The sequence below is a fragment of the Mytilus galloprovincialis genome, chromosome 5, assembly GCF_965363235.1.
Source record: "Mytilus galloprovincialis chromosome 5, xbMytGall1.hap1.1, whole genome shotgun sequence".
Taxonomy (NCBI): Eukaryota; Metazoa; Mollusca; class Bivalvia; order Mytilida; family Mytilidae; genus Mytilus; species Mytilus galloprovincialis.
This window is the reverse complement of record NC_134842.1, coordinates 20,261,743-20,274,476: the sequence shown is the minus strand read 5'-3', so window position 1 is coordinate 20,274,476 and position 12,734 is coordinate 20,261,743. Positions and strand designations below refer to the sequence as shown.

The 12,734-nt window shown below is 32.3% G+C and overlaps 1 protein-coding gene across 2 annotated transcripts; it reads left to right on the top strand.

The window, feature by feature from the left end:
* Window positions 1-3,973: 3,973 nt before the first annotated feature.
* LOC143075361 (heat shock 70 kDa protein 12B-like) lies at window positions 3,974-12,358 on the top strand. Of its 2 annotated transcripts, XM_076250752.1 has the most exons (5): window positions 3,979-4,228; window positions 5,170-5,551; window positions 7,032-7,250; window positions 8,158-8,311; window positions 11,246-12,358. In XM_076250752.1, the coding sequence occupies exons 2-5, from the start codon at window positions 5,243-5,245 to the stop codon at window positions 12,292-12,294; spliced, it is 1,731 nt and encodes a 576-aa protein (XP_076106867.1). In that variant the 5' UTR covers window positions 3,979-4,228; window positions 5,170-5,242; the 3' UTR covers window positions 12,295-12,358. The 2 variants fall into 2 exon arrangements, with proteins under 2 accessions (XP_076106868.1, XP_076106867.1); XM_076250753.1 differs by lacking the exon at window positions 8,158-8,311 and having other exon boundaries at window positions 3,974-4,228; window positions 11,246-11,407.
* Window positions 12,359-12,734: the final 376 nt, after the last annotated feature.

Below are 12,734 nucleotides of genomic sequence, written 5' to 3'. Positions count from 1 at the left end.
GGTCTATGCTTTTATTACTTTTTTTGTTTTGTACTGATCTGATGTGTAATGCCCATTTCTACTGATTTTCATAGTTTGTTCATATGTTGAACTCTTTCACCATTATATCAGATATTTGTATTTAGTTCAATACATATATGTACTCGACTTTGTTCTAGACTTTATTCAAAGTAGCAATATACAGTTAGGGAAAAAAATGACACTTATAATTTTAAAACTACCTGTTTCCCTGCCTTTCTTACAAATAAGGCTTAATAATTATCTTCTGCATGTGTATATATATTTATGGAAAAAGAATCTTCCATAGATTTTATTTCCAATAGTTATAATGGTGAAATATAATATCTTTTTGGTGTAATCATGGCAAAAATCTGCAATTATTTGATACAAAATATTGCAAGGAAAGGGGTGAAAATGTCCCAAAAGTCTCCATAATTTGGTCCAAAGGAAAGTTGCAATCGATGAGAGTGATACCTTATCAGAAAACATAGACATTTATATATCAAGAGGTTCAAAAAAATCATATGCATTTCTGCACGTTTTTCCAAAAAATTTAATTGAAAACAATCGAACGTCAAATCTTTGTTGAAAAACACTACAATAATTTCTGGGCGGTACGGATAGCAAAGTACGGACTGTCAAACAAAATCGATGCCTATAAAATATGCTAAAACAATCTAAATATTAATGTAAATCCACTTGGAAGGCCATACTATTCATCCACTATCTAAACATTAATTTTATTGTACAAAAACTATCATATTTTAAAAATTCACCATGGCCATAATGCGAACCTAATCTTCTGACTGTGTATTGCTACCTAATAATTCTGATTGAGTACTTGATCATTTAAATAGAGACTGAATACTGTCTCGACTCATCCTCGACCTTTATATCTAGTCTCGACTGGGCTTGACTTTGTCTATAAGAGCCGATTTTGAGCTTGTTTTGAACCATGTCTAATGATGCATTTATCTACTAGATTTCTTCTATTTTTTATTGTTAGGTATTGCCTCTTATATTCTTTCTACCTTTTTGCTTCATTATTCATATACAGATATGAAGGATTATGTAGTGCAATGGTACTATAAAGCATGATGGTCAATCTTAAGTCAGATTGGTCTACGATTAAGGTCGATGGTGTCAGTCGCTGGAGTGCGATAGTTTTTTTTTTTGGTTTGAACGTGCAATCAGATAACACGCAAAAGTGCGATGGTATGACACGCCAAAGTCCAATGGAGGAACGGGAATTTGGTACAGGCAATGGGTTTCGTTTGTTGCTGAGTTCCTATGCCTTTTTTATCGTTTTATCTATACATCAAGCCGTAGTCTTTCTTTGTTGATATTTGTTACACTGCTCACTGTATAACTATATACAGCTTGTTATGAAGCATTGTCCAATAGCTATAGGAAGATGTGGCATGAGTGCCAATGAGACAACTCTCCATCAAAGTAACAATTTATAAAATTAAATCATTATAGGTCAAGGTACGGCCTTCAACACGGATCATTGGTTCACATCGAGCAGCAAGCTATAAATGGCCCCAAAAATTACTAGTGTAAAATCATTCAAACGGGAAAACCAACGGTCTAATCTATATAAAAACGAAAAACGAGAAACAGGTATGAACTACATAAACAGACGATAACTACTGTGCATCAGATTCCTGACTTAGCTAGGAGAGGTACAACATTTGCAGCGGGATTAAACGTTTTAATGGTACCAAACTATCTCAATTTTCTGAAACAATAGTAAAACATCACAACATAGAAAGACACCACTATAAAATGTAAATTAGAATGACTTAACGCAGTCCAATCAAAAACTCAAATTTACACACAATGAAGACTTTACTTTGAAGGCCTTATAATAACTGAATATATACATGAACTACATTTGTGGTTGGATATATATTTCATACTACAAACATGTATTCTTGTTATTATTTAACGTACGATCTGAAAGTTGTCCTAAAAGTGTAATAGTTACATTGCAGTAGTTAGTTTATCCGGAATTTAGTGGTATTTTTTTTTTTGCATATTTCATATTTTCTGTTCGTTTATTGTTTTGTTCATGTATTTAACTCACGTTGCCATTTTTGTCATTTGAATTGTTTTACACTGGGGTTACATGTATATGAAGTTAGCAGCCGGTTCGTTATTCGATATTCGATATTCAATATCCAACTGGCCGCTAACAGCCAGTTCGATATTAAACAATATTATGTTATCATAGAAAAACTCTTTAAACATGTTAAATGAAAATGATGACATGATAATATTACTTAAGAATTATACGTTTTTTATGTTAAAAAAAACACAAAAAAAAACCCAACTCAATACGGTTGTGACGTCAACATTTTTGATTGACACTAATACAACCTTTGCATATACAGAGTCTATGATTTGGTTGAATTTGATAGACATTGGAAGACCAGAGCGGTTTCACCCTCATTGAAGCGGTCTAAGGTAGGTTTTCGCTATATATTTTGAATATCCAACTGGCACTTTAGGCGCTCCGTAAACATGAGAGAGCGGAAGTGTACCCAAGTTAGTTACGTTTGTGTCTACCTTTTGATTAATGTCTACATAATAGTAGAAAGATTGAGATATCAGGGGTCTCACAATTGCCCTGTGCCCTTTGTCGTACAATTTTGACATTTTTTAGCTGAAAAGTGACAATCTAAGCCCTCCGTAGATATCGAAGATGACATTATCCTAAAAACCCCTTCTAATACACCTTTTTTTTAATATATATAGTCTATGATTTGGTTACATTTTAAGGACATTTTAAGACCAGGGGACTCATCACTCTCATTTAAGCGGTCTGAGGTAGGTTTTCGCTATGTATTTCTTTTTTTTGGGTTTCCATAAATATTTCTATTTATAATTCTAAATGTTTCTAGAGTTATCGGTGTTTCTTTTTGTTTTAAAAAATAGCATATATAAAGTAAATCTTTGACATAGGCGGATCCAGGGGGCTGAGGGGCCCGCCCCCCCCCCCCTTTCGTGGGAAAAATTTGGTTGATTATACAGGGAATCACTGAAATGTGACTGGAGCGGCCCCCCCCCCCCCCCCTTACAAAAAGTTCTGGATCCGCCACTGTTTGAGGTCGTTTTATTGACAAAAATCTATACAACATAGAGGAATTTTTGAGGTCGTTTTATTGACAAAAATCTATATAACATATAAAGACAAATATGCAACTTGGAAAAGGGTTTATATTTGACAACGAGAATTTACGACACCTTGAAGAGGTCATTTAACGATTTCTTACGTATCTTCAAAGTCCTCTTAACTATAAAAATAATGCTTTTAATGTTATAAAGTATTTGTTTTTTTATGGTTTTCACTAGATTTTGAATATCGAATATCGAATAACGAACCGGCTGCTAACTTCACACACTTCTTTTGAGACCCTTTGGTCTTAATAAAAAATACTATGCAGTGTAAGCCAAATCGATTTTTCCACGTTAAAGGTTATACTGTAACAAAGGTTGCATACATTAAGTCATATTGGCAATCATATGATGATACTATGCATCTGTCCGTTAGGTTGCTGTCATTTTAAAATAAAAAATGTATTCTTTTTATAGAATTATTAATTAGAAAGTAAAAAGGTATACTTGTTTTTGGTACCCTAGCTGTTTTTATTTAAATTTTATTTAATACTGTTGAACGTTGCTAACGTTGATATTTTGTGGGAAAATGCACTTTAACGTGTTAAAATGAAAAGCACAGACCATCGCACTTTATTAGTGGATCAAATTATCGCGCTTAAGCCCCGATTAGGCCATGGCACTTTATCGTGACTATCGCGTTTAAAATATTACGAATAAAAACAAAATGCGTCGCACATTTTTAACCTTGTAATTTTATATCTTTTGACCTATCTTTAAGTGAGGGTAAATAGATATAAATCAATAAGATTATGCGACATTATTCGAGTAGATAAAAGAAATAATATTAAGTATGTGAACTTTGAATAGTCACGTGGAACCATTCAGTACTGTCTTCGCAACCATGGATTTCATTTATAGACGTTGACCGAATTTTTTACAGCTCATTCATTTCATTAAGTTGATTGTTGATTCAATTCTTAACCGAAGTTTCATATCTGGTCCAACAACAGCTCGCCGAATTGAAAATCGACACAGTTGATGTAAATTGGTTACTACAAAATGTGGACGCGAGTTGGCCTTCAAACGTTCAGTACAACGTCGAAAGGTAAGCGTTCAAAGAAATATTTTTTTCCCGGAATAAGAGATGAAAATTGAATATAAAACACAATTCTGACAAAAAACAAGAGATGAACAAAGTCTTAATGGAAAGATGATCAGTACTTGAAAAGCTGGAGGCTCCGTTGCTCATGGAAAGTTAAAATCCAATGATAAGGACGGTTATTCAGAAAGATTATGTGGTTGTACCTTGATTTCTAAATATAGCATAGGATGAAATATTACGCGTTAAGTGATTCATTTGAAATAACTAAATTGAAATATAGATAGGAATTTCAGTGAAAAATTCATCTGTAAGTCAAATAGACCGACCCGATTTAACAACATTGTAAACAAACGAAGGTTATGCGAAATATATGTTATTGACACAAAATAATATTAAAGTAAAAAATAACTGAAAACTTCATTTCAAAAAACGAAAAAGACCGAAAAACAATCACAGCATACACTTCTGTATCGCTAGGTCCTGTGAGGAGCACCTGCTCAGTATGCAGTGCGTCTATACTATGACCTTTATGTCTTTAATTCCCCGTTAACATAATTATAGAGACTTCCTATTACTAAAATCAAAGTTGCTTTTTGATGGATTGCAATTGGGTTATTAGTTTTGGATCTCGTTTGGTCATAATATTTCCCATTTTCCATATCAATGCACTTATGTATCTTTTACTTTCATATTTTGGGGTTGAAATATTCCTGACGAAAGGCACCTTTAATAAAATGTTATTTTATTTTCATTCACAGGTTTCCATTTATGGTTGTGTTTTGGATTTTCAAATGCTTCTTCTTTGTTGTGATATGTTTCTACAATGATATCTTACGAAGGATAAAAGAAGAGACTATATGAAAATATACTTATATATTGTCTTTTTGATATGTTTAAATAACTTTTACCACCATATTCATTTAAAACTATTTATTTAATTTCAGCCGGTATTTGACAACTAGATGAATCCATGCTGTAAATGTTTTATTGTGTGAAAGGTACACTTGAACTGATACAATGACCGAATCTAATTATCTATATGTTGCTGCAATAGATTTTGGAACAACTTATTCTGGGTATGCGTTTTCTTCCCGTACCGATTTCAAACGAGATCCACTAGAGATCCATGCAAACCAGTCATGGAATGCTGGGAGTACACAACTCGCGTCGCTCAAAACCCCTACAAGTCTGCTACTTGATAGTGACAAAAAATTTGTTGCATTTGGATACGAAGCAGAAAACGAATATGCCGATTTAATTAGTGACCAACTTCATGAAGATTATTTCTACTTTTCCAGAATTAAAATGTACTTATATCAAAACAAGGTACACATATGATTAAATTATGTATTATATTATTTGCGATTTAGAACTTATTTTAAAATTTCCATCACAAGTTATTTGACAAAAATAGCCAATGGCATTTAACTTTCTCCAAAAAAGCTGTCAAATTTATTTTCAGCGTTTTGACTTAAATTATCATAATTGATTTATAACAATGTAAAACATTTATCAAAACTATTAAAAGTCTATAACAAACAGTTAAGATTGCATTGGTACGATAATATGCAGGTTCATTTTGTGTGTATTTTAGTCTAGACGCTATCTAATTAACTATCGACCTCCGAAGTTATACGATGACCATATAAGCCATGTTATCATAAAGATAGATATAAATAGATTAAGCGAACTCGTGCAATTGGATTTTTGTAGGTTTAGTTTTTCATTATAGATTAGAAATGTATATTTATGATCGTTTTTCCTGTATAAGAGTGATTTTTTTGTGGATCTAATCAATTAGTTAAATGATTTACCTTTGTTTCACTTTCAATATTGACATTCTTTTCATTTAAATAACTTTACACGCACAATTCATGAGTTATCCATCTCTAGATAAGGGTTTGAATTGAAGTTCACATGAATACGGATTCAATGAGGTCGAATTATACACCTACAAGGGAATAATTCATCATCAATGTTTCTTAGCTTACTTTGACAAACTTGGACCATACTGGCTGCTAAAGCGAATGATTATTTTACTATTTCACTTTCATTAATGATTGAAAAAAAATCATATATTAGATTGTTTTATGTAATGTGTCTCGTGGTTAGTGACCATTCAAGCACGTAGTTTTCAAAATAAAGTTTACGACCTATGATGGAAATGAGTTACTGAAAACATATTACTTGCAAGTAGCATTTAAAAATTTGGGGGAAAAATGAATTAGAAAAAATAGTTTGAATAATCACAACCGTCGTTTAGTTAATCGAAAAAAACGATAGTGAAAAAAAGAATTGCGGTTAAATCGTGAAAAATCTGGTAGAGGATCGTGAAGGCAACCTTATAGGGGAAAACATGCAACGTCAATTAATAAAATAATTTAAAGAATTAAAATGACAATTAAAAACCTACTGTTCGGAGAACAATCGAAGGTTGATCTATCCTTTGAATTTCAAAATCATTGGAAAGAAGTACTTCCGGTGTAATCAAAATTACTACTAGCTTTAATCAAATCATAGATTTCTTATACAAATTCCAAACATTTTTGATTTCTTTGTACTTCTATCTGATGTAAGCGAGGCAAATGTCTACTTTTTGCTATGTCATTTCCTATCTCATAAGATAGCCTTTTCACATTGATGATATATGAGAAAATACCATTAATTTCGAGTTTTGATCCATTATCATAATTATTATTTTCTCTGTAAAATGTCAAAATATATATCTGAAACTCCGATAATGAATTATTTTGAATTAAAATAACCTTATTTTGTGTTGCTATCTAATGTTGCACATGTTTTGTAGAATTTATCGAAAGATTTAATGATTGAAGATATTAGTGGCAAATCATTATTAGCTTTAGATGTCTTTTCCTTATCAATCAAAGCACTGAAAGATCATTTCATTGAAAGAGTTAATAAACTGGTGAAAAATATCCAAATAGATGATATTCTGTGGGTACTAACAGTGCCAGCCATATGGGATGATAATGCAAAACTGTTTATGAGGACAAGTGCTGAACAGGTATTTGTTTGGTATACATATGTATTCGAGCATCTTTGCTAGCCAAGGGTTACGATCCACTCTACTCTATAGAGAAGAGGGGAGTGGATCGTAACCCTTGGTTAGCGAAGATAGTATTAAAGGGGAAATTTAGTTTATTTTCAATATATATTTTGGAGTTAAGTATGACGTCCATTATCACTGAACTAGTACACATGTTTGTTTAGGGGCCAGCTGAAGGCAGCTTCCGAGTGCTAGATATCTTCGCTTTATTGCAGACCCATTGACGACCTTCGGCTGTTTTCTGCTCTTTGGTCGGGTTGTTGTCTCTTTGACACATTCCGTATTTCCATTCTCAATTTTATCAATAGTCCAATTGCACATTTTGGATGAATGTTCGTACCTACTCGTTACTCTTGTGGTATTTTACAATATTCAAATGAACGACCTCGTAATACTTGACCAAGGTTAATTTTATTTTTACAATGGATATGTAAAATTATGGTCCTTTTTTAAGATCGGTATGGCGTCATTACACTTAATCACTAGGCTGTGTACTTATACATATTATAGAGTGGAAAAGCATTAATCTATGTATAGTCAATGCTTGAATATTGAATTTATTCTGAGTTTGACACAAAACCAGGTTCAACCCACTGGTTTTTTTTTAAATGTCCTATATCAAGTCAGGAATATGGCAGTTGTTATCTAATTGTTCGTTTCTATGTATGTTGCATTATCTTTTGTTTTTTATTGCACTTCAGTGTTCTGTTGTTTCGTTGAGTTCCTCTTATAGTTGATGTGTTTTTCTGTTTTAGTTTGTAGTCAAAACTTGTTTTCTCTCAATCAATTTATGACTTTTGAACAGTGAAGTACTACTGTTGCCTTTATTTATTATAAAATTGTTTAAAGATAGGTATTATCACAGGCAGGTATACATCCAAACAAACTACGTATAGCCCTTGAACCGGAGGCAGCCTCAATTTACTGTCAAACGCTGCCTACTAAAAAAAGTGTTGATGCTGACTCTGAAATAGTTGTTGCTCCGGTAGGCACACAATATATAGTGGTTGACTTGGGAGGTAAGTTATAGTTAGAAGTTAATCAAAATTTTAAAAAAGCGTCTTATTTCCAATACTATATATGTATCAAATATATTCAAGCAAGTCAGTCCGTTATACATCTTATACATCGACAATATATTGTTTGCGTTCATTCGATTGATATATCAACAGCCAGTCGGTATTCCAAATTGGTTTTTATTGTGTATCTTTACTGGCTTCTTTGTTTGTAACTCATATGATGCACCATTCGTGCTTAAACTTTTCAAAGAAAATAAAAGAAAAAGCATCTAACCATGTGTTTTTCAAATTTTCGTCAGATATATTGATTATAATCAAAATACCAAAATAATTGTTAGTATCACATATACCTATGTAAACAGGGTATAAAAGATACTACCAAAACTAGAATGGCTATGTCAAAGATTGATTGTTACATAGAAATTGACACAGAAAGAGGACTTCAAACTAAAATTTTTGACAAACGTGATGACGTCAGCTTTAAAATTGCCAACTACCCATTTCCTAATATATCATATCTTCATTGTATGGCATTTATATATCTCATTGAAAACGTTACTCTCGAAGATTATTAGTTACATAGAGTGCTAATGACCTAATATGATATATATGGGGTCAGTAAATTACATATGGGGCGAGAGCGAAGCTTAAATCTCCATTTCGAATTTACTAATCCCATATATATCGTATTAGTTCACTAACACACTTTGTAACGAATTTATCTTACCGACTATCTTAACATGTGGTATTTAGACGAGTGATCTATTAAAGTGATTAACTCTTCGATACCGTTAGTATTAATAACCTACTATCATTAGTCGATACAAAAACAAATGTCAATTAAAAACCAATTGTTCAGAGAACAATTGAAGGTCTTTCCACCAGTTAATATCTATTTTGATATTAAAATATAAAAAATCGGTCTAAAAGGTCAGTTCATATGGCTTTATGATGTATAGATATGAATTTAAAGCAAAGGTCAAAATCTAGAACGTCAAATTAACCTATGACCTTGACCTCAATTTCAAGGTCACAAACTGAGGATTTCAAATCAAATGACCCTAGTCTCTAATATGTATGGTTAATAAGTTATATCACTTTAAACATAATTTAAGATATGATAGGGGCTAAAACTCCCATTCATTGTTTACGCACCCTTTCAACTAAAATTATTTAGTTACCACATGTCGCATCTAACAATTTATACAAAATAATTTGTCGATATCTTATAAGGTTAATGAAAATGAGTGAAAATAAGACAAATTCAAAAATTAGAATATGACCTTGACCTTTGACCTTGACCTAATTTTCATTGTTTTGGACCAAGGACCTCAAATCAAAAGATCCTAGGTCTCTATCACTTATGGTGTTCCAGTTTAAGATACATTTCAAAATTTCAAATACAAAAAGGGATATAACTCTCATATCAAGCGTTCATATTGCTTCGGTCGAAATTGGACAAATCATGCGAAGGATATAACGAGCAATTTTATAAAATAAATTTGTCGTAATCTTTTACGGTTGCGAAGGAGTTGTGGACACAAGGAAAACAGTGTTTGGGGAGATAACTCCTACAAAGAAAAGTATTCGGTTACGCAGGGTAAATTTCAAAAGCGCATAAACTGTTCGATATCATATACCAAATATCTAAGCGACATATTGCGAAACAAACGTTTATCGCAAGAACAAAATTTGGCTGAAGAAGAAAAAATAATAATCAGAAGAAAAACAATAGGTCTTTCCACAGAAAAGTGTAAAGACCTAATTATAACAACTTGTTAGCTTTATGTGTTTTGTTAATTTATTTCAATTGTTTACCATCATGATTGCATTGTCTGTTGAAATCTTTAAAGCTTTCCCCTCAATACCGTGTTTTTATAAGGGGATGTAACACCACTACTTACCGTGTATTGAAATAAACCACACCATCCTACTTACCTTATATGAAATATACACGGACTCCACGCGGTTGCTTTTAATCAATCATATTCCAGGAAATGTTTAGTAGGACAAAATTCGTTACAGGCTTTATTACAGTTACGATTATAAGGCACCATAGCAAGAGGTGAATTCTCCAAGTTTAATTGAAGTAAACATGTCACAGTTTGCAAGGTGGTATTTTAAGTAAACACGAACAAATTTCAACGGAAATAATTTCTATATTTTGCTACTGGATTAACATGACTAACATCAACACTTGTGTTTAGTAGCATATGGTTTTTCATTTGATGAATAAGGATGGAAGCTACTGACAGCTAATGACATTTATTGAAATCAAACAATATATTTCTATTGCTTTTGTTGAAATTCAAATTATTAAAAATTAGAGCATGGAGTAGAGCTTTGTCAAATGATGTCATGGAGAATATTTCTTGTTGAATTAAAAACTGCGTTCGAGTACTTATAACATAAGCTCTTGTAAGCAATATGTTTTCTTACTGTTCAGTATTACAACGCCATTGTTTGCAAACTTTGCAATAAAACTGGAAAAATAAAAAAATAAAAGAATATGTGGATTGATTGCTAATGAGACAACTCTCCACAAGAGACCAAAATGACACAGAAATTAACAACTATAGGTCACGGTACGGCCTTCAACAATGAGCACAACCCTTACCGCATAGTCAGCTATTAAAAGCCCAGAAATGACAATGTAAAACCATTCAAACGAGAAAACTGGCGGCCTTATTTATGTAAAAACCCATTTGTTCGCAATTTTTACAGGTGAAAAAGAAACATACAATTGTGCTTTATTTAATGTCTTTCGAATTCATATGCTTGAAGGAATGTTATTGCGTAAAATGAAACTGTTAAACATATCATTTTGGTTTGGATAATGATTTCAGATCTGAGAAAGCTGAGATCAAGTCATTGTAAAATGATTAAAATGTGTACATATATTCAATGTGATATTCATAACTTCAAAAATTTTAGGTGGCACAGCTGATATAACAGTTCATGAAAAAATCAATAATGGAAGACTAAAAGAAATATATTTTGCCTCTGGTAGTAATTGTGGGGGAACATCAGTAGATGCTGAGTTTTTCAATTTGATGGAGAAAATCACCAATCCAGCAATAATGAATGCATTAAAAGGAGAACATCTTGCTAATTACCTTGATCTATCGAGAGAGTTTGAAACTAAGAAGAGATCAATTAAACCTAATACCACTGGGCGAATAAATATGAAAATACCTAATGCATTGAATCTTGTTTGTAAGGAACAATTGGGACAAACTTTAAAATCCGTTATTGAGTCTTCAGACTTTTCATCAAAAGTGTCACTAAAAGGAGACAAAATAAGATTTGAATTTAGTCTATTCACATCTTTATTTCAGTTAACAATTGATTCTCTGATTAAACTTATGCTAGACATTCTTTCTGAGAAATGTTGCGATGGAATAACTCAAATTCTTTTGGTTGGAGGTTTTTCACAATGCATGCTTGTTCAAAAGGCAGTAAAAGATACCTTTCCCAAACTTACAGTTATCGTGCCAAAGGACTGTGATTTAGCCGTTATGCAAGGCGCAGTAATGTTTGGTCACCAACCAAATATCATAGCTCACAGAATAGCGAGGTGTACATATGGGTTTAGGAAGAAAAAAACATTTGACCCTGCAATTCATGATCAGAACCACCTTGAAATAGTAAATGGTGAAGCCAAGTGTATTGGTCTATTCGATGCATTTCTTAAGCGTAAGCAACCCATTCAACCAGGCAAAATTTTTAAGACAATGGCTATAAGTCGACCAAGTGAAGGCGGAGAATTCAAGTTGCATATTTTCAAAACAGAAAAAGAAAATCCCATGTATACGGATGAAGAAGGGTGTTCCGAATTGGGAGTAATCAAAGTTGAAAAACCAAATCCAACGATTACTGAAAACATAAAAGTACAAGTGGTTTTAGGGGAAACAGAAATACAAGTACAAATTTCCGGAACTGAACTGGGTAAGAATCACAACGTTACGATTGAAATGATATAAGAAAATAAATCAGTCGTTTGAATGAAATCAAAATTCCACTTTCATTTGATTACTTATTATAAAACTTAATTATTTGTGTTTTTGAAGAAAATATTTACATACGAATTTATTTCAGAATCGAAAGAAATTCATTGAAATCTTTATTTATACGTATACATACTAGTGGATAGCTTATATCAATCATATTTGAATCACTATTAAGGTGGCACGGTAGTATTTCTTGGCCCATAAGGGATACTAATAGCTTTTTTATAATTTTCACCACTTTCTAACACTGCAAAAAATTCTACATTCGCAGTTAACTGAAGTACTTTCATTTTACTTATCATTCCGGAGCACCTGAGATCACCCCTAGTTTTTGATGGGGTTCGTGTTGTTTATTCTTTAGTTTTCTATGTTGTGTCATGTGTACTATTGTTTTTCTGTTTGTCTTTTTCATT

Coding starts and splice junctions, on each gene's coding strand:
- LOC143075361 (XM_076250752.1), top strand. CDS start 5,243: ATGACCGAATCTAATTATCTATATGTTGCTGCAATAGATTTTGGAACA. Junction 5,552..7,031: donor TGTACTTATATCAAAACAAG/GTACACATATGA, acceptor CATGTTTTGTAG/AATTTATCGAAAGATTTAAT. Junction 7,251..8,157: donor TGAGGACAAGTGCTGAACAG/GTATTTGTTTGG, acceptor GTATTATCACAG/GCAGGTATACATCCAAACAA.